A 24,965-nucleotide genomic window follows, 5' to 3' on the forward strand; every position below is an offset into this window, starting at 1 on the left:
GTATTCATAACCGGGTTTTATAATAGTTTGAGAATTGACCTACCTCCCCTCATTAAAGGGGTGACTGCTCTGATGACGGATCACTGACATGGACTGATGGAAAGGCTGATAGCTGACTCACTCTCCCTCTCTCTCTCTCTCTCTCTCCATCTATCCATTCATTCCTCCCCTTTCTCTCAATGTATCACACTATCCACCCTTCCCCCTCACCCAGTGTCCCTAGCATCCAGCTCAGTGGGCCCTGGGGGTCAGGTTGTTCATGTGGAGACCAGCGAGGTCATCCTGAGGGGGGATCCACTCACAGGGTTCGGGGTTCAGCTGCAGGGGGGTGTCTTTGCCACAGAGACCCTGACCGTTCCCGCAGTCATCCGCTTCATCGAGCCTGACAGCCCTGCCGAAAGGTTACACACACACAGCCTCCCAGACAGAGAAGTACTGTACAGTGTGGAGTGACCTTGACCTTAGGGCCATGTCTTAGTCACTCAGCGGACGGTAGGGTGTCATCAGGAGTGATGAGGAGAGTCACTGCTTTCTCTGAGGAATACTAATCTGGGTCTCCTATCCGAAGATGTCACATTTAGCTCCGCTGTGTCCTAGCAGTTCCATTAGGCACCTTGCTTTGATGTAATGATAATAACTTCAGTGGTATTAGAATCTGTGAGAAGCAAGTGAATTAATTATATTTTACTAAGTTTATTTATAAACGTTTATCCTGGCCTTGATTTTAAAAAGCATTTATCTGTTAATTTATTAAGGAAACGGATAGCCCTGATTAGGCCAATGTGTGCTCTCTGCCCTTGTCTTGTAAGAGTAAGGATAGTGTCTGTATGGACAACAGAAGGCCATGTCCTCTGTGTGGTGTAATACCATTTAAAGTCTCCCTCCGTTGGGAGGGAGTGACTCAAGCAGAACATCCTATTGTGATGTTTGTCTCAGCACTAACGCAAGGTTAATGAATTGCAGTGTTTAGTGAATTAATCCTAGTTGACAGTGCTGCTATGTGTGTGTCCTAATGATGTGTTCATGGAAGTAAGCACCGGTGTGGGGGGGGTGTGTCCTTGCCCTTTATTTAAGGTCAAGCAAGGTGAAGAGTCATTTTCTTATCAGAGAAGTGATTGACAATTGTTCAACTTCGGTGCATCCATTATTCCACAGTCACTGGAGTCAAGGCCATTTTTCTGGGAATAGAAGAAATCTACTGAAATGTTTGCCATTGCTCCTAGCCAGAACAGGAGGGTCTAGCTTTGTTCAATTTAACAACAACTGTTGATTGTGGGTAGGATTGTGCCTTTCAGGGTCCTGACTCAGTGGTTTATTGATAGTGGTTAGCAGTGTGACTCAGTGGTTTATTGATAGTGGTTAGCAGTGTGACTCAGTGGTTTATTGATAGTGGTTAGCAGTGTGACTCAGTGGTTTATTGATAGTGGTTAGCAGTGTGACTCAGTGGTTTATTGATAGTGGTTAGCAGTGTGACTCAGTGGTTTATTGATAGTGGTTAGCAGTGTGACTCAGTGGTTTATTGATAGTGGTTAGCAGTGTGACTCAGTGGTTTATTGATAGTGGTTAGCAGTGTGACTCAGTGGTTTATTGATAGTGGTTAGCAGTGTGACTCAGTGGTTTATTGTTAGCGTTTAGCAGTGAGTTGAGGTCAAAGTGGAGTTGAAATATGTTCACCATAAACCACCTGTCTCTGAAATCTAAAGCAGATTCATGAGAGTAGAGAACCAGACAGCTCTGTATATTTTTATATGCTCCATATAACAGTTTCATGGTAGTAGTGGTGGTGGTAGTAGTAGTACGGATAAGGTTTCTTATCGTTTTACAGCAGGACTCTCATGGTCTTTAGTTTATGAGCAGGCTTCGTCTGAGAAATGGGATGTAAATGAGAGAAGTATTAGGAAAAACTGTTTGTAACAACCGTTCAATTTGGTTAAATGTCTAACTTTATAAAGGCCACATAGAATTACCCATTGTCCCTTATTGTACTCTACTATGTATTAAAAAGATTTTCCCTCCATTCTACTCTTCTAACTATTCTCTGTGTCGTCAGATGTGGGTTGCTGCAGGTGGGGGACAGACTCCTGTCCATCAACAGAATCCCTACAGAGGATGGAACACTGGAGGAGGCCAATCAGCTACTGCGTGACGCCGCTCTGGCCAATAAGGTCACCCTGGAGATTGAGTTTGATGTAGCAGGTATAGTCTTTTTAATTAGTTTAACCTTTGTTCATCCAAGTTGAAATAGCATCTAAAATCAAAATGTATTGGTCACGTGCGCAGATTTGCAGGTGTTATAGCAGGTGCAGTGAAATGCTTATGTTACTAGCTCCAACAGTGCAGTAGAATGTCAAATACACAAGTAATCTAAACAACAAATCAAGAAATAACAATCCAAAGTAGATATATTAGAGTGAGCATGTGTGAGAATCCAGAATATGAATATAAATGTATTCTGTGTAAAGACGGTATATAATTTGGAAAATGGTATGTACAGTCGTGGCCAAAAGTTGAGAATGACACAAATATTAATTTTCACAAAGTCTGCTGCCTCAGTTTGTATGATGGCAATTTGCATATATTCCAGAATGTTATGAAGAGTAATCAGATGAATTGCAATTAATTGCAAAGTCCCTCTTTGCCAAGCAAATGAATTGAATCCCCAAAAAACATTTCCGCTGCATTTCAGCCCTGCCACAAAAGGACCAGCTGACATGTCAGTGATTCTCTCGTGAACACAGGTGTGAGTGTTGACGAGGACAAGGCTGGAGATCACTCTGTCATGCTGATTGAGTTCGAATAACAGACTGGAAGCTTCAAAGGGAGGGTGGTGCTTGGAATCATTGTTCTTCCTCTGTCAAACATGGTTACCTGCAAGGAAGGTCATCATAGCTTGGCACAAAAAGGGCTTCACAGGCAAGGATATTGCTGCCAGTAAGATTGCACCGAAATCAACCATTTATCGGATCATCAAGAACTTCAAGGAGAGCGGGTCAATTGTTGTGAAGAAGGCTTCAGGGCGCCCAAGAAAGTCCAGCAAGCGCCAGGACCATCTCCATAAAGTTGATTCAGCTGCGAGATTGGGGCACCACCAGTACAGAGCTTGCTCAGGAATGGCAGCAGGCAGGTGTGAGTGCATCTGCACGCACAGTGAGGCGAAGACTTTTGGAGGATGGCCTAGTGTCAAGAAGGGCAGCAAAGAAGCCACTTCTCTCCAGGAAAAACATCAGGGACAGACTGATATTCTGCAAAAGGTACAGGGATTGGACTGCTGAGGACTGGGGTAAAGTTATTTTCTCTGATGAATCCCCTTTCCGATTGTTTGGGGCATCCGGAAAAAAGCTTGTCCGGAGAAGACCAGGTGAGCGCTACCATCAGTCCTGTGTCATGCCAACAGTAAAGCATCCTGAGACCATTCATATGTGGGGTTGCTTCTCAGCCAAGGGAGTAGGCTCACTCACAATTTTGCCTAAGAACACAGCCATGAATAAAGAATGGTACCAACACATCCCCCAAGAGCAACTTCTCCCATCCATCCAGGAACAGTTTGGTGACGAACAATGCCTTTCCAGCATGATGGCGCACCTTGTCGTAAGGCAAAAGTGATAACTGAGTGGCTCGGGGAACAAAACATTGATATTTTGTGTCCATGACCAGGAAACTCCCCAGACCTTAATCCCATTGAGAACTTGTGGTCAATCCTCAACAGGCGGGCGGACAAACCAAAATCCACAAATTCTGACAAACTCCAAGCATTGATTATGCAATAATGGGCTGCCGTCAGTCATGTGGCCTAGAAGTTAATTGACAGCATGCCAGGGCGAATTGCAGAGGTCTTGAAAAAGAAGGGTCAACACTGCAAATATTGACTCTTCATCAACTTCATGTAATTGTCAATAAAAGCCTTTGACACTTATGAAATGCTTGTAATTATACTTCAGTATTCCATAGTAACATCTGACAAAAGTATCTAAAGACACTGAAGCAGCAAACTTTCTGGAAATTAATATTTGTGTCATTCTCACAACTTTTGGCACGACTGTACAGTAGGTACAATTGAAGTTGGAAGTTTACATACACCTTAGCCAAATACATTTAAACTCAGTTTTTCACAATTCCTGACATTTAATCCTAGTAAAAATTCCCTGTCTTTGGTCAGTTAGGATCACCACTTTATTTTAAGAATGTGAAATGTCAGAATAATAGTAGAGAGAAGGATTTATTTCAGCTTTTTATTTCTTTCATCACATTCCCAGTGGGTCCGAAGTTTACATACACTCAATTAGTATTTGATAGCATTGCCTTTAAATTGTTGAAATTACGTCAAACGTAGCCTTCCACAAGCTTCCCACAATAAGTTGGGTGAATTTTGGCCAGCTCCTGACAGAGCTGGTGTAACTGAGTCAGGTTTGTAGGCCTCCTTGCTCGCACACGCTTTTTCAGTTCTGCCCACAAATTTTCTATAGGATTGAGGTCAGGGCTTTGTGATGGCCACTCCAATACCTTGACTTTGTTGTCCTTAAGCCATTTTGCCACAACTTTGGAAGTATGCTTGGAGTCATTGTCCATTTGGAAGACCCACTTGCAACCAAGCTGTAACTTCCTGACTGATGTCTTGAGATGTTGCTTCAATATATCCACAGCATTTTCCATCCTCATGATGCCACCGTAGTCTGGCTTTTTTATGGCGGATTTGGAGCAGTGGCTTCTTCCTTAATGAGCGTCCTTTCAGGTTGTCGATATAGGACTCGTTTTACTGTGGATATAGATACTTTTGTACCTGTTTCCTCCAGCATTTTACACAAGGTCCTTTGCTGTTCTGGGATTGATTTGCACTTCTCGCACAAGTACGTTTATCTCTAGGAGACAGAACGCGTCTCCTTCCTGAGCGGTATGACGGCTGCGTGGTCCCATGGTGTTTATGCTTGCGCGCTATTGTTTGTACAGATAAACGTGGTACCTGCAGGAGTTTGGAAATTGCTCCCAAGGATGAACCAGACTCGTGGAGGTCTACAATTTTTTTTCGGAGGTCTTGGCTGAGTTCTTTTGAGTTTCTCATGATGTCAAGCAGAGGCACTGAGTTTGAAGGTAGGCCTTAAAATACATCCACAGGTACAACTCCAATTGACTCAAATGATGTCAATTAGCCTCTCAGAAGCTAAAGCCATGACATCATTTTCTGGAATTTTCCAAGCTCTTCAAAGGCACAGTCAACTTAGTGTATGTAAACTTCTGACCCACTGGAATTGTGATACAGTGAATTATAAGTGAAATAATCTCTGTAAACAATTGTTGGAAAAATTACTTATCATGCACAAAGTAATGTCCTAACCGACTTGCCAAAACTATAGTTTAACAAGAGTGGTTGAAAAATTAGTTTTAATGACTCCAACCTAAGTGTATCTTAACTTCCGACTTCAACTGTATATTAGGATAAGCTACAGTATGTGGAGAACACAGTGCATATACACAGTGCGTAAACAACAGTATATAAACCAGAATATGAGGTGACCAGTGTAAAATTACTATCTGTATACATGGAGCATTAGTCTCAAGTTCTATGGCAGAGAACCGGGCAGGTAGCCCGGTAGTGATGGCAGTTCAACAGTCAGATGGCCTGGTGATAGAAGCTGTTTTCTCTCTTTTATTATCTCCCCCCACCCATTAGAATCAGTGGTTCCCAGTAGTGGCACGTTCCATGTAAAACTGCCCAAGAGGAGAGGAGTCGAACTTGGTATCACCATCAGTGGTGAGTTACCAGATACAAACGGCAGGGGGCGATGTAACCTAACATAACAACCCTTGGCCTGCATATCTCTCTCTGTGTGGATCAATGCTCTGTGAACCATAACTATGGCCTAGACTGTAATGAAAGCTACTGCCTCATTAAGTCTGATAAATGCTTGAGGACCATTTTTATTCATCACCTCTTTCACACTTTAACGAGCCTGGGAAAACAATAAAGGACAGTAATTCTATGTAGTACAAAGAGTATGTTAGTGATGTCACAGATACTGAAGCAAGTAGGGCAGACCATCAGTTGACTTGTGATACATGCAATGCTTTTGGACTGTGTGCACTAAAGTAGAACATGCAGGGATCCAGAGCAAGTAAAAATAATTTGGGCAACAGTCAACTCCTGATAAGTGTTATTTTTATTCCCTGCTTTTCTATTATCTCTGTGGATGTTATGAATGTTTAGTTTAATGGTGTCTGTCTGTCTGAACAGCAAGCAAGAGACCTGACAAACCTCTGATCATCTCTGATATCAGGAAAGGAAGCATAGCCCACAGGTATGTCCAGCCTCCCAATCACATGGGGTAGATTCCTCAAACAAATTACTTGCTTTACTGCCACAGGTCTGGGGTTAGTTTCACCTGGTAAGTATGAAATTATACTAGTCATGAGGAGAACCAAGAGTGTTTCCCAACCATGTGACCTTAAAATGATAGTTCACCCAAATTACAAAATAACTTATTGGTTTCGTTACCCTGTAAGCAGTCTATGGACAAGGTATGACTGCAATCCAGGCTTTGGTTTAGTTTCCATGGCACCATTTCCACATGCTAACGTTTTAGCGGCTCAAATCCCATTCAAGTCATGGGACCGATATTGGAATTTTTCATCTATCATGTTAAAGGCATACTTTGAGATTTTGGCAATGAGGCCATTTATCTACTTCCCCAGAGTCAGATGACCGCATGGATACCATTTTTATGTCTCTGTCCAGTATGAAGTTAGAGGTAGTTTGGCAAGCCAATGCTAATTAGCGTTAGCACATGCCTACAGATACCCATAGACTTCCAGTCAATGCGCTAATGCTAGTTAGCAATTGCTCTAGTGCTAGTCAGCATCTTCCTTCAAACTGCACGCAGAGACATACATGTTATCCTTGAGTTCATCTGACTCTTGGGAGTAAATACACATCTCTTTAAAAACCTCATTGACTTAGTTGAGCTTCCAATCAATTTAAGATATTTTAGAAAAATGCTATAATCAGTCCCTTGAAATAAAGTATTAGCAGCTTTGAGATACAAAGCAAATGTCAGGTACAAACATACACAGTATTATTAGATTTTTTTTAACTCGTGTGGTTTAATTTCCTGCCCACCTCTCACCTGCCTGCTAATAGGACGGGTACGTTGGAGCCAGGGGACAGGCTGCTGGCCATCGATAACGTGCGTCTGGAGAACTGCACCATGGAGGATGCTATGCACGTGCTTCAGCAGGCAGAGGACATGGTCAAGCTCCGGATCCAGAAGGACGAGGACAACGCTGGTAGGATGAACAGAGTCATGCTTCAAAAATTAACATGCAGTCCTGAAGCTTATTTGCATGGAGAGGTGTGTCTAGAAGAGACGAACGGCAGGTAGCCTAGTGATTAAGAGCTTTGGGGCAGTCCCCGAGACGACTAGGTGAGAAACTTGTCAATGTGCCCTTGATAAAGGCACCTACCCTGATTGCTCCTGTTAGTCGCTCTGGATAAGAGCGTCTGTTAAATGAATAAAATGAAAATGTACAATAACACATTTCTATCCAATTAGGTTGAATTCCCCAGTAGAAACATATTTAGACTATACATTTCTGTCTATTTAAATGACCTAATATAAATAGCGTTACATACCATTTGGTACAAGGAAGTTAGAATTTGTGATGGATGATTGTACTGTAATGCCCACTCTTAGGAAATATGTGTCTGTTAAACACTATCAGAAATACTTAATAAAATTCCATCTGAAAAATAACTACGATTAAATAGTGACTTGGTATATGTCATGTGGCTGCTACATTTGTCCAACAAAATGTCTACTTATACATGTTTTATTTGTGTCTCATGTTGCGTGGTAGCCAGTTTGGATGTGACCCAGATTTGGACTAGACTAGTTCATCCCTTTATGTAATAGGCATATTTATACATGTGTGTGCTCTCTCTGTCCCTGTCAGATGAGCTGGAGATGTCTGGTTCCATTATCTACACGGTGGAGCTGAAGCGTTACAACGGCCCGTTGGGTATCACCATCTCAGGCACAGAGGAGCCCTTTGACCCTATCGTCATCTCAGGCCTCACCAAGAATGGCCTGGCAGAAAGGTGAAAGGTCGTGCCAAGGGCATGAGGTTGACTCTCCTATTATAAGAGTGGAAAAAGGGTGATGAGACTACAGACTGGCTCCATAGGTGGGATTTTGTACACATTTAATTTGTCAAAAGCGCCTGCTTTGTCTGCTCCGCTTCATTGGTACTGATCTGTATGGAGAGGTGAAAGCAATATGGCAGATGCCAACTTACCAGGCATCTGCTTTCACTCTGGGTTTTCTATACAATTATTTAATACCAGTTTAGATAGAGGAGGCCTCTTTAGACTGTTGGACTATTGAGATGCACCTCCACTCTCCTGTTATGGTTGTGATGTATGGCTGAGAGGAGGACCCTACAGACTATTGTTATGATTGTGATGTATGGCTGAGAGGAGGACCCTACAGACTATTGTTATGATTGTGATGTATGGCTGAGAGGAGGACCCTACAGACTATTGTTATGATTGTGATGTATGGCTGAGAGGAGGACCCTACAGACTATTGTTATGATTGTGATGTATGGCTGAGAGGAGGACCCTACAGACTATTGTTATGATTGTGATGTATGGCTGAGAGGAGGACCCTACAGACTATTGTTATGATTGTGATGTATGGCTGAGAGGAGGACCCTACAGACTATTGTTATGATTGTGATGTATGGCTGAGAGGAGGACCCTACAGACTATTGTTATGATTGTGATGTATGGCTGAGAGGAGGACCCTACAGACTATTGTTATGATTGTGATGTATGGCTGAGAGGAGGACCCTACAGACTATTGTTATGGTTGTGATGTTTGGCTGAGAGGAGGACCCTACAGACTATTGTTATGGTTGTGATGTTTGGCTGAGAGGAGGACCCTACAGACTATTGTTATGGTTGTGATGTATGGCTGAGAGGAGGACCCTACAGACTATTGTTATGATTGTGATGTATGGCTGAGAGGAGGACCCTACAGACTATTGTTATGATTGTGATGTATGGCTGAGAGGAGGACCCTACAGACTATTGTTATGGTTGTGATGTTTGGCTGAGAGGAGGACCCTACAGACTATTGTTATGGTTGTGATGTATGGCTGAGAGGAGGGCCCTACAGACTATTGTTATGATTGTGATGTATGGCTGAGAGGAGGACCCTACAGACTATTGTTATGGTTGTGATGTATGGCTGAGAGGAGGACCCTACAGACTATTGTTATGGTTGTGATGTATGGCTGAGAGGAGGACCCTACAGACTATTGTTATGATTGTGATGTATGGCTGAGAGGAGGACCCTACAGACTATTGTTATGATTGTGATGTATGGCTGAGAGGAGGACCCTACAGACTATTGTTATGATTGTGATGTATGGCTGAGAGGAGGACCCTACAGACTATTGTTATGATTGTGATGTATGGCTGAGAGGAGGACCCTACAGACTATTGTTATGGTTGTGATGTTTGGCTGAGAGGAGGACCCTACAGACTATTGTTATGGTTGTGATGTTTGGCTGAGAGGAGGACCCTACAGACTATTGTTATGGTTGTGATGTATGGCTGAGAGGAGGACCCTACAGACTATTGTTATGATTGTGATGTATGGCTGAGAGGAGGACCCTACAGACTATTGTTATGATTGTGATGTATGGCTGAGAGGAGGACCCTACAGACTATTGTTATGGTTGTGATGTTTGGCTGAGAGGAGGACCCTACAGACTATTGTTATGGTTGTGATGTATGGCTGAGAGGAGGACCCTACAGACTATTGTTATGATTGTGATGTATGGCTGAGAGGAGGACCCTACAGACTATTGTTATGGTTGTGATGTATGGCTGAGAGGAGGACCCTACAGACTATTGTTATGGTTGTGATGTATGGCTGAGAGGAGGACCCTACAGACTATTGTTATGGTTGTGATGTTTGGCTGAGAGGAGGACCCTACAGACTATTGTTATGGTTGTGATGTATGGCTGAGAGGAGTTCAATCATGTGGTCTTCCTAGATCTGGATTGACGCTGGCCCTCATATCTTCTCCTATGCCATTGGCACCTATGCCGCCGCCTTGGGAAAAAATGTCAGGAAAATTGTTTCTTCTCCAGAAGATTTGATTCATGAAATTGTGAAATCAATGACTCTTATTGGCATCATAACAATGATAGTCAGAGGAGTTTGACTACAAGTTCCAACAGAATCACCTATATTCACAACAGCCTTTTTTCCCTGACCGTGTTTCCCTAGGCAGTATAGGCGTGCCGCAAAGTGGCATGAGATACCCTTAGTGTTGGCCCACAAAACAGAAAAGTATTAGAATGTTGGAACTAGATGTCCATACACTTTGAGGACGTTACATCATGCCATCACATGAATTGGTTTTAGGTGGTTTGAACAACCAATTACCGATGTCGTAACGTTGACTATCATTAAATGTGAAGACTATGTATATTATGAAATCAATTCTCTGTGTCATTTAATTACACGATTAAACTAATCATGTAACTTTAATTAACTAGGAAGTCGGGGCACCATGGGAAAATGTTTAGAGTCTATTTCACGAATTAACTCTTCAGATATTTTCATATCTTATCAATTAGTCACTTATTAATGTATTATTACCACAGTCATATTCAATGTCGCAAACCCTTGGATATCTGCATGAACTCTAGCATAGATCATAAATCAGCAATATACAAATTGGCTTATTTATTTATTAACTTTATCAATCACAGAATTACATAAACACACACAAAAGGTAATACATTGGTTACTACGTGATACAAATAAAAAATCCCTAGTGGATGAAACCGATATGATGGCTTGGGAGACAAAGGAAATGGGTGGGGACAGCTCAAGAGCGGGAAACTCAGAGCTGATAACTACACTCATAGAAATTTCTAATACTTTGAATATGAACAACCGCTCATTTGAAAATACATTTCAATTGACCTTTTAACGAGTGTATGCCTTTGCTGTCCCTCTCTGCGATCACCGGTCCGTCTGCTGGATAGTCAGGCGACAGAAAGCGTCTGGTTTGTCCACCAGAGATCAAAGTCTGTTGTAGGTTGTTATAATGGATACTTCAGAGTACCATTCTGATGTTCTTAGGGTAGATGTGTTTACCAGACTAAAGTATTTAAAGAGCTGCAGCCTGAATAGTTGGTCTTTAGTTTGTAGATTTCTTCACCATTTCAGCGTGGGGATGATCTCCAAGTTCTCTGGTTTTGTCCTTTGGTAGAGTTGCCAACCATTTCAGCATGTAGTGACAGCTCCATGTTTTCTGATCTAATGTACATTTTGTCTGGAGTCCTTTATAAGCACTCGTCTTGGAGGGCGGTTCCATGACGTTTGGGGTATAATGTCTGTCCTCACGAGGGTGTGGCCACTGACTAGTTATTACTTTATATGAAAACCCGTACTCTCATTTAGAAGGCTAACATCACATTTAATCTTTTCAAAAGTATTCCTTTACTCAATCATTTATTTTATATAACATTAAGATCCATAATTGGGAAGTGTATACAAACAAAGAAACAGTAATGTGTGTCTTCTGTCCTTCATGACTTCACCAAATGAAACAAACTCATCATGACTGTTCCTTAAGTGTCCATGGACCACTCCAACTTCTTGGAATACAGAAATACTGTTCAATTATTCCTTCGTTTGACGTTACCGTTACTGCAGTCTTTCTTTGTGGTAACAAAGGGATTGTCAACCTTCATTTGGGCAGAGTGGGGAAGGGAGTTTTGGTATTTACGTCCGTCATAAACCTGTGGTGTGAGAGGGGGGCTGCTATGATCCTCACCCAAAAAGGGCGCGTCGTGACACCAATTACCTTGTTGCTTTCTTATCTATTGTTTATAATATGCTGGGTATGTTTGTTGTAGTTTCGTACCCTTGGAAATGACAATGTTTTCAGTGGCATCCTCCTTCAAAGGGATACAAATATTGTCTTCTAATGTTTGTAGGACTGGTGCCATCCATATAGGGGACCGTGTCTTGGCCATTAACTGTGTGAGTCTGAAGGGGAAACCACTGAGTGAGGCCATCCATCTTCTCCAGATGGCCGGAGAGACTGTCACCCTCAAGATAAAAAAACGACAAGACGGTATGTATCGTTATTAAGTTAAGTTGCTTTTTAAAAAGTATGCAATAAAGGGGATGTGAAGCCTCCTTTTTTGAAGATTCTGATTGGATGGAAGGAAAGACTGCCGTCATTGGATTTGATGTTGACAAACTGAATATTCTCTTGTTAGAAGCATTTCATTGACAAAATTAAATAGAGCTGGATCGATATGATTTTTTGGGGGTCCCATACTGATTTAGATTTTGGGGTGGACAAAGCTTACCTATACCGATATATCTGCAGATATGCTGTTTTACAGTGGGGAAATTAGTGTAATTTTTCCATTCCGAGTTCCATCTCCGGCCCCACGCTTGAGGTGGTGTCCAGTGCCAAAGCGCTCTGAGTGACATTCCGAGCCAACCTAAAATGGGACACGCACCTCTGACATTACCACCGAAGGGAACCGGAGGCTCTTCATGATGAACAGTCTTCGCCACTTCAACCTCCCCCTGAAGACCTTCTGGCAGTCTACACCTGCTTTGTCCGTCCAGTGCTCGAGTACACCGCTCCGATATGGCACCCATGTGTCACAGCCCACCAACACAACCAACTTGACAAGGTCCAACGAAGTGCAACCAAAATCAACATGGGCCCCACCTACACCCCCTACGACTCTGCATGCAATGACCTGGGCTTACAGACCTTGGAGTCCTGCCGCACCTGCCTCTGCTGATCCTTTGGCCCAGAAGCTTGTATAATCCCAGGATTACAGCATATGGCTGCCTCAGATGAGAGGCCATGTCATTGGCCGATCTACCTGATCCAGTCACAAACTAAACCCTACCTGAACTCGGACAGATACTACAACAGCCTTATGCCTTACATTGAGAGATTGCTTAATGCTGCTTGACTGTAATGTTGTATACTAGATATTCATTTGTATTTGATTTACTTACATATGTCTATGTATGCTGCAATTCAGCTTTTAGCTGCAAACATGTACAATTCAAATAACCTTCAATAATATATTTATTTATTTTACCTTTTATTTAACTAGGCAAGTCAGTTAAGAACAAATTCTTATTGACAATGACGGCCTACTAAAAGGCCTCCTGCGGGGACGAGGGCCTGGGATTAAACAAATAAATACAATATAAATATAGGACACTACATGAAGAGAGACCTAAGACGACAACATAACAAGGCGACAAAACATGACAGCACAGCATGGTAGCAACACAACATGGTAGCAGCACAAAAACATGGTACAAACATTATTGGGCAAAGTCAACAGCACAAAGGTCAAGAAGGTAGAGACAACAGCCACAACTGTCAGTAAAAGTGTCCACGATTGAGTCTTTGAATGAAGAGATTTGAGATAAAACTGTCCAGTTTGAGTGTTTGTTGCAGCTCGTTCCAGTCGTTAGCTGTAGCGAACTGAAAAGAGGAGCGACCCAGGGATGTTTGCGCTTTGGGGACCTTTAACAGAATGTGACTGGCAGAACAGGTGTTGTATATGGAGGATGAGGGCTGCAGTAGATATCTCAGATAGGGGGGAGTTAGGCCTAAGAGGGTTTTATAAATATGCATCAACCAGTGGGTCTTGCAACGGGTATAAAGAGATGACCAGTTTACAGAGGAGCATAGAGTATAGTGATGTGTCCTATAAGGAGCATTGGTGGCAAATCTGATGGCCGAATGGTAAAGAACATCTAGCCGCTCGAGAGCACCCTTAACTGCCGATCTATAAATTATGTCTCCGTAATCTAGCATGGGTAGGATGGTCATCTGAATCAGGGTTAGTTCGGCAGCTGGGGTGAAAGAGGAGCGATTACGATAGAGGAAACCAAGTCTAGATTTAACTTTAGCCTGCAGCATTGATATGTGCTGAGAGAAGGACAGTGTACCGTCTAGCCATACTCCCAAGTACTTGTATGAGGTGACTACCTCAAGCTCCAAACCCTCAGAGGTAGTAATCACACCGGTGGGAAGAGTGGCATTCTTCTTACCAAACCACAAGACCTTTGTTTTGGAGGTGTTCAGAACAAGGTTAAGGGTAGAGAAAGCTTGTTGTAGAGCATTTAACACAAAATCCAGGGAGGGGCTAGCTGAGTATAAGACTATCATCTGCATATACAGTTGAAGTCGGAAGTTTACATACACTTAGGTTGGAGTCATTAAAACTCGTTTTTCAACCTCTCCACAAATTTCTTGTTAACAAACTATAGTTTTGGCAAGTCGGTTAGGACATCTACTTTGTGCATGACACAAGCAAAGTTTACATACACCTTAGCCAAATATATTTAAATTCAGTTTTTCACAATTCCTGACATTTAATCCTAGTAAATATTCCCTGTCTTAGGTCAGTTATGATCAACACCTTATTTTAAGAATGTGAATTGTCAGAATAATAGTGGAGAGTGATTTATTTCAGCTTTTATTTCTTTCATCACGTTCTCAGTGGGTCCGAAGTTTACATACACTCAATTAGTATTTGATAGCATTGCCTTTTAAATTGTTCAACTTGGGTCAAATGTTTCGTGTAGCCTTCCACAAGCTTCCCACAATAAGTTGGGTGAATTTTGGCCCATTCCTCCTGACAGAGCTGGTCAGGTTTGTAGGCCTCCTTGCTCGCACGAGCTTTTTCAGTTCTGCCCACAAATGTTCTATAGGATTGAGGTCAGGGCTTTGTGATGGCCACAACACTACTTTGTTGTCCTTAAGCCATTTTGCCAGAACTTTAGAAGTATGCTTGGGGTCATTGTTCACTTGGAAGACCCATTTGCGACCAAGCTTTAACTTCCTGACTGATGTCTTGAGATGTTGCTTCAATATATCCACATAATTTTCCATCCTCATGATGCCATCTATTTTGTGATGTGCACCAGTCCCTCTTGCAGCAAAGCACCCCCACAACATGATGCTGCTACCCCTGTGCTTCATGGTTGGGATGGTGTTCTTTGGCTTGCAAGTCTCCCCTTTTTTCCTCCAAACATAACAATTGTCATTCTAGTTAATTTTGTCTTTTGTTTCTGTTAGTCTTTAGGGACATGGATAGAAGTACAGTCTGCTGTCATTCTGATCTGCTAAGAATATTACTCCTGCTTATTATGAAGAAAAAATACATCTGTTTAACTTGTGTAAACTAAAGGAGTGTGTTTTTAATTATTTTTGTTGTATTGATGCTATTTAGTCTCTCAGACTAATTATTCTGTTTGTCCTGTGGGTACCTTGCCACTGTTCCACCCCTTGTGTGTTCCGCTGTCATGGTGTATTTGTATTTTTTGTTTCATCAGACCAGAGGACATTTCTCCAAAAAGTACGATCTTTGTCCCCATGTGCAGTTGCAAACCGTAGTCTGGCTTTTTTATGGCGGTTTTGGAGCAGTGGCTTCTTCCTTGCTGAGTGGCCTTTCAGGTTATGTCGATATAGGACTCATTTCACTGTGGATATAGATACTTTTGTACCTGTTCCCTCTAGCATCTTCACAAGGTCCTTTGCTGTTGTTCTGGGATTTGTTTGCACCATTCACACCAAAGTACGTTCATCTCCAGGAGACAGAACGCGTCTCCTTCCTGAGCGGTATGACGGCTGCGTGGTCCCATGGTGTTTATACATGCATACCATTGTTTGTACAGATGAACGTGGTACCTTCAGGTGTTTGGAAATTGCTCCCAAGGATGATCCAGACTTGTGGAGGTCTACAATTTTTTTCTGAGGTCTTGGCTGATTTCTTTTGATTTTCCCATGATGTCAAGCGAAGAGGCACTGAGTTTGAAGGTAGACCTTGAAATGCATCCACAGGTAGGCCTCCAATTGACTCAAATGATGTCAATTAGCCTATCAGAAGCTTCTGATGCCATGACATAATTTTCTGGAATTTTCCAAGCTGTTTAAAGGCACAGTCAACTTAGTGTATGTACATTTCTGACCCACTGGAATTGTGATACATTGAATTATAAGTGAAATAATCTGTCTGTAAACAATTGCTGGAAAAATTACTTGTCATGCACAAAGTAGATGTCCTAACCGACTTGCCAAAACTATAGTTTAACAAGAAATTAGTAGAGTGGTTGAAAAACGAGTTTTAATGACTCAAACCTAAGTGTATGTAAACTTCCGACTTCAACTGTGTGTGTGTGTATTTTTATTTTTATTTAGTACACCAAACATTAGGAATACCTTCCTAATATTGAGTTGCACCCCAACTTTTGTCCTCAGAACAGCCTCAATTCGTCAGGGCATGGACTTTACAAGGTGTCAAAAGTGTTCCACAGGGATGCTGGGCCATGTTGACTCCAATGCTTCCCACAGTTGTGTCAAGTTGGCTAGATGTCCTTTGGGTGGTGGACCATTCTTGAAACACACAGGAAACTGTTAAGCTTGAAAACCTCAGCAGCGTTGCTGTTCTTGACACAAACCGATGCACCTGGCACCTACTACCATACCCCGTTCAAATGCACTTCAATCTTTTATCTTGCCCATTCCCTCTCTAAATGGCACACATACACAATCCATGTCTCAAGGCTTTAAAAATCCTTCTTTAGCCTGTCTCCTCTTCATCTGCACTGATTGAAGTTGATTTATCAAGTGACATCAATAAGGAATCATAGCTTTCACCTGGTCTGTCTGTCATGGAAGGAGCAGGTTTTCTTAATGTTTTGTACCCTCAGTGTATTTTATGACAGAATTGAGTTATGATTCTCTCTTAACTCGCCACTGCCTTTGTTCCCATGCAGAATCAGATGTGCAGCAGATGTCGGAGCAGGCAGGGTTCCTGAGCGACACAGAGGATGAGCTGACTGACTCTCAGAAGACCAGTAAACATTCAGGGGTGTACTCTGCCACCGTGCCCAGCATGGACTCTGCCATGAGCTCCTGGGACGGCTCCGGCATCGATGCTGACTACGGCAGCCAAAGTGAGGACAGAACATGGACGCGTAGTCATTACCAGTTTAGACAACCAGTTTAGGCCACTTTAGATTTATATGCTAACATGACTCTCCTGAAATCAGTTGTTGGGTGTGTAGAACGTTATCATGTTTTTTAATGTTTGTTTTTGTCGCTTGTGTGCAGGAACGTATCTCCACAGAGCTGCAGATTTGACTTTCCAGCCGAATGAGTGGAGACGCACCAAACCACCCAGGACCCACCTCAACTCCATCTCCACTGGCCTTAGCGGCCTTACCCACCACTCCCACCTCTACGATGGGAGATACACTGAGGATGACTGGGATAAGGCTGCTGGGTGAGTGCCTACTTTAGGTTAGAACAATGGATTTGTTGTTTCAAAGTTTGTCACATTAACAGGATACAGCAAGTATAAGACAGTACAGTGAAATTCTTACTTGCAAGCTCTTGCAAACAGCAGTATCAAGGTGAGAGGACATTATATAAAGGAAGGAGACACACGAGAAATATGAAGAGAAAGAACACGAGAATGCATGCTATATACAGGGTCCGTGCCAGTACTATGATTACAATAAGCAGGAGGTACTGTTGCCTGGTTCCGGGTCTGTTTGTGCTTTATCCAAGTCATTAAGCACATAATACAGATCTGGCTAATGCATTTGATAGTTGTAATAATTTCTTTCATTCTGTGGTTTTCAGTGTTGTTCTTTTTTCCTTTTAATCTACGTGTATGCCTCCATGTATGTAAGCAATGATCATAAATGTTGAAGTGAGGTACAAAAAAATCTCTTTCAAGTCTGGTTTAGTCTAAAACTCAATACCATCATTTCCGGACTATAAGCCGCTACTTTTTTCCCACGCTATGAACCTCGCGGTTTATACAATGACGCGGCAAAAAAAAAAAAGATTTTCACAAGATTCATGCCGCCAAAAAACTCAGCACCGTCACATAATGTGACGTAAATCGAGCGCGCTCAAACTTGCCATCATTCTGATTACGGTAGTCATTTTGTCACCCTCATCATGGCAAAGACACGGAGAAATGCATATGATGCAGCTTTCAAGTTGAAGGCGATCGATCTGGCTGTTGGAAAAGGAAATAGAGCTGCTGCACGGGAGCTTGGCCTTAATGAGTCGATGATAAGACGTTGGAACTGTGCAGATCCGACTGAAAGCCAAAACAATCGCCACCGCAATGAAGTTTGACTCTCTTGGTAGGCTACTGTTTACTGCTATTTATTTTTAATTTTTGTTACAAGCCGTGTTTTGTTTAAAAGCCTATTTATTTTTGTTACAAGCCGTGTTTCGTTTAAAGGCTGTGTAAAGTTCATTTGTTTCAATGTACCGGTAGGCACTTTCGGCTTATAGACATGTGCGGTTTATTTATGTACAAAATACATATTTGTAAAAAAATTCAGTGGGTACGGCTTATATTCAGGTGCGCTTAATAGTCCAGCAATTACGGTATGTATTGATTTGGAAAGTGAATCCAATAAATCTGCAATGTCACTCAAATATTTGGCTTTAGAATGTTTTTCTAAATCACCACAGTTGCTTCATTCCTCCATTTTTATCTGCTCCTATCTGTGCTTTTTCTCTTTTTCTCAGGTACTCTCTCTCTCATCTGCTTTACTAACTGCACGTGAGGCTCCTGGTGTTTCACATAAACGTGTATTTTTCTGTCGCTTTTTGTCTTCACCAAACCTGTCCCTCTAAAACACCCAAAGGCCCCATGGACACACCTCTGCCTTGTCTGTTGCTTCACTCTTAACTCTTCAATTGATTTTTTTCCCCTGAACTTTTGTTGCCCTTCACTGCCACAAACTGTCTACACCTTAAGGCTTTTTGGGTGGCTTAACTTTTAAACTTTTAAACGATGAACTATCTGCATGAAGACACTTTCTATTCTAAGGGACTACACTGTTCTGTGTTAGAGAGCGTTTACTCTTGCCCTCACTGAGGCCTGAAAGGTTTTTAAAGGACCTCTCAACGTCATGCAGTCCGGTGCCTGCATTACCCACGCTGCTTTGCAGGCCACACCTGTTTCAAACCGGTCTCAAAACACCCCAGTCTCTGGACAGCAAGACTCCTCTCATGTTCTGGTTCCTGCATTGTCATAGATACGCCAGCCCCCCTAGTTGCCATGGCACCCTGAAACAGGAGGATAGCTTCTGGTCCCAGGCGTTGCAGGACCTAGAGACCTGCGGCCAATCAGAGATACTCAGGGAGCTGGAGGTAAGCTCGTTCTATCTGTCCCAATCTGCTACTAAAAGAACCAATTGGGGAGGCAGTTAGCCTAGTGGTTAAAGCGTTGGTCCAGTAACTGAAAGGTTGCTTAATCGAATCCCTGAGCTGACAATGTAAAAATCTGTGTTACTGCCCCTGAACAAGGCAGTTAATCCACTGCTCCTAGGCCATCATTGTAAATAAGAATTTGTTCTTAACTGACTTGCCTAGTTAAATAAAATACAAATAAATAAAAGCCTGATTGTCTAGACCGTCCAGACACCTGCTGCCACTTTGATCATTAGAGACATTGGCACAAAGCCTCCCTATTAAATCAAGCTGTAAGTGTGCATGTCTTCAGTTATACATGTATATCATGTTATTTTATTCACACACCTATAATTTAACAATACTGTTGTCTTCTCCCAGGCGTCCATGACTGGCAGCACTCTCAGCCTGTATCTGGAGGAAACGAGGTCCCAGGATGACTCAGTGCTACAGAGCAGAATCAGTCCTGTGAAGAGGGGTCCCATTCATGACGAGCCCAAGACCAAAAGCAACCTGCAGAGGTCAAACAGGACCAGGGACACACCACCCAGGGGGAGAGGGGAGCCCCAGGAGACCAGCTCCCCTACAGCCCTGGAACTACTGAAGGTACATAGCAGGATTGGAGGCGGCATCTCAATTCAGTTAATTTAGGAAGTGCATTGAAGTTCCTATTCAAGAACTGAAAAATAATCTGAATTTCAGACTTGTACAGAAGGCCAGCCTTCTCAATCTGATTGGCCTGCAGCCCTGTCAATCACTCTTCATACCTCTGTTCACCTCTGTTCGCTTGGACACACTCCAGGGCTCCAGCCCCGCATACCTCATGTTAGATCGTGTTCACTTGCAGTCTCAAGAAGAAACAAGTATTTTGTAATGACGGACTTCAACATGCTGTTTTCCTATCTTGAAGTGTTGTGCGTCCATCGAACATGTAAGTGTTGTGAAATATGTATAGATGTGCAATGTCTGACCCAGGACGAGGCCTATTTGTTAGGCTTTGATTGTTTCAGTGAAGTTTGTTATGGTTAGCTTGTAGCTAATGCTAGCGCTATTGTTATTCATGCATGTCTTTGTATTGCCACATTCTAAGTAGCCTATTACATTTCTACATGTGTGTTGCTATACCTTTGCATTCATTCAGGTTTATATTATGCCACAATTTTCTCTTTGAATTATTGTATTGCATGTACAGTACCAGTCAAAAGTTTGGACACACCTACTCATTCAAGGGTTTTTCTTTATTTTGACTATTTTCTACATTGTAGAACAATAGTGAAGACATCAAAACTGAGATTCTACAAAGTAGCCACCGTTTGCCTTGATGACAGCTTTGAACACTCACTTTGGCATACTCTCAACCCGCTTCACCTAGAAGGCTTTTCCAACAGTCTTGAAGTAGTTCCCACATATGCTGAGCACTTGTTGGCTGCTTTTCCTTCACTGTGGGGTTAGAAGGATAAAGTAATCCTTCTAACCCCCCCCCCCCCCCCCCCCCTTAAAAGATTTAGATGCACTATTGTAAAGTGGTTGTTCCACTGGATATCATAAGGTGAATGCACCAATTTGTAAGTCGCTCTGGATAAGAGCGTCTGCTAAATGACTTAAATGTAAATGTAAAACTGTGCAGTCCAACTCCTCCCAAACCATCTCAATTGGGTTGAGGTCGGGTGATTGTGGAGGCCAAGTCTTCTGTTGCAGCTCTCCTTCTTGAGCAAATAACCCTTACACAGCCTGGAGGTGTGTTCGGTCATTGTCCTGTTGAAAAACAAATGATAGTCCCACTAAGCGCTGTAGCAGCCATGCTGGTGTGCCTTGAATTCTTAATGAATCACCGACAGTGTCCATGGGTCACGGTAGGAACCACACATCGAGATCATCAGTTCACCTACTCTGCGTCACAAAGACACGGCGGTTGAAACCAAAAATCTTACATTTGGACTCATCAGACCAAAGGACAGATTTCCACAGGTCTAATGTCCATTGCGCATGTTTCTTGGCCCAAGCAAGTCTCTTATTATTGGTGTCCTTTAGTAGTGGTTTCTTTGCAGCAATTCGACCATGAAGGCCTGAATCACGCAGTCTCCTCTGAACAGTTGATGTTGAAGTGCGTCTGTTACTTGCGTCTGTTACTCTGTGAAGAATTTATTTGGGCTGCAATTTCTGAGGCTGGTAACTGAAGAAATTAATTTATCCTCTGCAGCAGAGGTAACTTTGGGTCTTCCTTTCCTGTGGTAGTGCTCATGAGAGCCAGTTTCATCATCAGTGCTTGGTGGTTTTTGCGACTGCACTTGAAGAAATTTTCAAAGTTCTTGAAATGTTCCGCCTTGACTGAACTTCATGTCTTAAGGTAATGATGGACTGTCGTTTCTCTTTGCTTATTTGAGATTTTCTTGCCATAATATGGGCTTGGTATTTTACCAAGTAGGGTTGACTTCTGTATACCACCCACCCCTACCTTGTCACAACACAACTGATTGGCTGAAACACATTAAGAAGGAAAGAAATTCCACAAATTAACTTGAAATGCTTTCCAGGTGACCACCTCATGAAGCTGGTTGAGAGAATGCCAAGAGTGTGCAAAGCTGTCATCAAGGCAAAGGGTGGCTACTTTGAAGAATCTCAAATATAAAATATATTTTTGTTTAACATTTTTTTTGGTTACTATCTATTTCTTAGTCTATTTTAAGTGGATCCTAATGCTTGTATTGTTTCTCCCTTTTTAGAACCACATAACAATATAAAGAACATTAATGGAATCAGCTGTGTCGGTGTGTGCGCGTGGTGGTGACCAAGTGTTCAGTATGGGTCTCAGCATGGTGTTTTAACCGGACAACACTGTAGTGAGAAGAACCTAAGCAATCAGCATAAGTTACTAGCGGGTGAGGGCATTCACAGCCGAGCTCCTGTTAGCCAATTTTTTCATTTAGCTACCAATAGTAGCTTTTTTTTCACTCAAGACAGATTCTGACCTGCTATAGTTAAGATGTTGAGGTACCCAAAGAGGAGTTTGTGCATCTCACCACGAGACGACCGTCACCACCCACCTCAGCCCACCCCCGCCATACGAAGCGGTCACGCACCTGAGCCTTCCTCACTTTCTCATCCAAGAGACTACTACAAGCCCTACTCCAGGCCTTCTCAGTGGTGAGGGAGTGACCACACCCTCTCCAGTTAGGAGCTGCAGAGGGACTACTGATCTATGAGCAGGAAGAGCTCAGGAGGGCGTACTCTAGGTCCTCCCGGCCTGAGCCCCGCCACGGGAGCACCATTACTGCCGTTATTCTCCTGACCGCAACCGCTCTAGGCCCCCCTGGCTAGAGCCATCGTCGTGGCCTCAGAAGCACCACCACTGCTGATAGTTCCATAGTCGGCCCTGCTGCTGCCCTGAGAGACTCTACTCCAGGCCTCCCCGGCCAGAGTGTTCACCACCTCCATGGGAGCATTGGGACTTCCACTATGTTCCGAGGTGGCCCACAGAGCGTAGTCGCTCCAGGCCCCCCCGGCTGGAGCCTACGTATCTTTTTTTTTTTATATATATTTTTTTTACATCCCTTTTTCTCCCCAATTTTGTGGTATTCAATTGGTAGTTACAGTCTTGTCCCATCGCTGCAACTCCCGTACGGACTTGGGAGAGGCGAAGGTCGAGAGCCATGCATCCTCCGAAACCCAACCAAGCTGCACTGCTTCTTGACACAATGCCCATTTACCCGGAAGCCAGCCGCACCGTACACCTAGTGACCGTGTCAGCGTGCACTGCACCCGGCCCACCACAGGAGTCGCTAGTGTGCGATGGGACAAGTACATCCCTGCCGGCCAAACCCTCCCCTAGCCCGGACAATGCTGGGCCAATTGTGCGCTGCCCCATGGGTCTCCCGATCGCGGCCGGCTGCGACAGAGCCTGGCCTCGAACCCAGAATCTCTAGTGGCACAGCTAGTGCCTTAGACCACTGCGCCACTCGGGAGGCCCCGCCTATGTCGTATCTACCAGAGCGTTGGGAACGCCTCCTGGCCCAGATCCCAAGCCAAGCTGTGGATTCTATGCCTGCTCCTAGTATGTAACCACAGCCTGCAGCTACTGGCAAGGTTAAGTGCAGGCTTATCCACCCCGGCTTGCAGGCACCATGCTAATTCCAGCCCCGAGGGTCCTGCTACCTCCAGACCTACCAGATGTCGCTTCGGGACCCGCCACACATCACCTCGAGTGTCCCACCAGAAGTCACCCCTAGTGTGTCCCCTGACCTAGATGTCCAAATAAAATAAAATGTATTCATATAGCCAGTCTTACATCAGCTGATATCTCAAAGTGCTGTACAGAAACCCAGCCTAAACCCCCAAACAGCAAGCAATGCAGGTGTAGAAACACGGTGGCTAGGAAAAACATCCTAGAAAGGCCAAAACCTAGGAAGAAACCTAGAGAGGAACCAGGCTATGAGGGGTGGCCAGTCCTCTTCTGGCTGTGCCGGGTGGAGATTATAACAGAACATGGCCAAGATGTTCAAATGTTCATAAATGACCAGCATGGTCAAATAATAATAATCACAGTAGTTGTCGAGGGTGCAGCAAGTCAGCACCTCAGGAGTAAATGTCAGTTGGCTTTTCATAAGATCATTAAGAGTATCTCTACCGCTCCTGCTGTCTCTAGAGAGTTGAAAACAGCAGGTCCGGTGAACAGGTCAGGGTTCCATAGCCGCAGGCAGAACAGTTGAAACTGGAGCAGCAGCACGGCCAGGTGGACTGGGGACAGCAAGGAGTCATCATGCCAGGTAGTCCTGAGGCATGGTCCTAGGGCTCAGGTCCTCCGAGAGAGAGAGAGAAAGAAAGAGAGAATTAGATAGAGCATACTTAAATTCACACAGGACACCGGATAAGACAGGAGAAGTACTCCAGATATAACAAACTGACCCTAGCCCCCCAACACATAAACTACTGCAGCATAAATACTGGAGGCTGAGACAGGAGGGGTCAGGAGACACTGTGGCCCCATCCGATGATACCCCCGGACAGGGGATATAACCCCACCCACTTTGCCAAAGCACAGCCCCCACACCACTAGAGGGATATCTTCAACCACCAACTTACCATCCTGAGACAAGGCCGAGTATAGCCCACAAAGATCTCCGCCACGGCACACCCCTATGGGGGGTGCCAACCCAGACAGGAAGATCACGTCAGTGACTCAACACACTCAAGTGACGCACCCTTCCTAGGAACGGCATGAAAGAGCACCAGTAAGCCAGTGACTCAGCCCCTGTAATAGGGTTAGAGGCAGAGAATCCCAGTGGAGAGAGGGGAACCGGCCAGGCAGAGACAGCAAGGGCGGTTCGTTGCTCCAGAGCCTTTCCGTTCACCTTCACACTCCTGGGCCAGACTACACTCAATCATATGACCCACTGAAGAGATGAGTCTTCAGTAAAGACTTAAAAGTTGAGACCGAGTCTGCGTCTCTCACATGGGTAGGCAGACCATTCCATAAAAATGGAGATCTATAGGAGAAAGCCCTGCCTCCAGCTGTTTGCTTAGAAATTCTAGGGACAATTAGGAGGCCTGCGTCTTGTGACCGTAGCGTACGTGTAGGTATGTACGGCAGGACCAAATCGGAAAGATAGGTAGGAGCAAGCCCATGTAATGCTTTGTAGGTTAGCAGTAAAACCTTGAAATCAGCCCTTGCC

General features: G+C 43.6%; 1 protein-coding gene across 1 annotated transcript in view; it reads left to right on the forward strand.

Annotated features, from left to right (window-relative positions):
• The window catches only part of grip2a (glutamate receptor interacting protein 2a), a 46,073-nt gene that overhangs the window by 17,062 nt on the left and 4,046 nt on the right, over positions 1–24,965 (forward strand). Inside the window, exons 11-21 of the mRNA XM_039011549.1 lie at positions 215–401; positions 2,051–2,196; positions 5,666–5,746; positions 6,227–6,290; positions 7,130–7,275; positions 7,942–8,086; positions 12,014–12,162; positions 16,851–17,030; positions 17,188–17,359; positions 19,143–19,257; positions 19,678–19,902. Coding sequence (XP_038867477.1) covers positions 215–401; positions 2,051–2,196; positions 5,666–5,746; positions 6,227–6,290; positions 7,130–7,275; positions 7,942–8,086; positions 12,014–12,162; positions 16,851–17,030; positions 17,188–17,359; positions 19,143–19,257; positions 19,678–19,902 — 1,610 coding nt within the window. The remainder of the gene's footprint in view (positions 1–214; positions 402–2,050; positions 2,197–5,665; positions 5,747–6,226; positions 6,291–7,129; positions 7,276–7,941; positions 8,087–12,013; positions 12,163–16,850; positions 17,031–17,187; positions 17,360–19,142; positions 19,258–19,677; positions 19,903–24,965) is intronic.

Source organism: Salvelinus namaycush, chromosome 16 (assembly GCF_016432855.1).
Source record: "Salvelinus namaycush isolate Seneca chromosome 16, SaNama_1.0, whole genome shotgun sequence".
NCBI classification, from domain to species: Eukaryota; Metazoa; Chordata; class Actinopteri; order Salmoniformes; family Salmonidae; genus Salvelinus; species Salvelinus namaycush.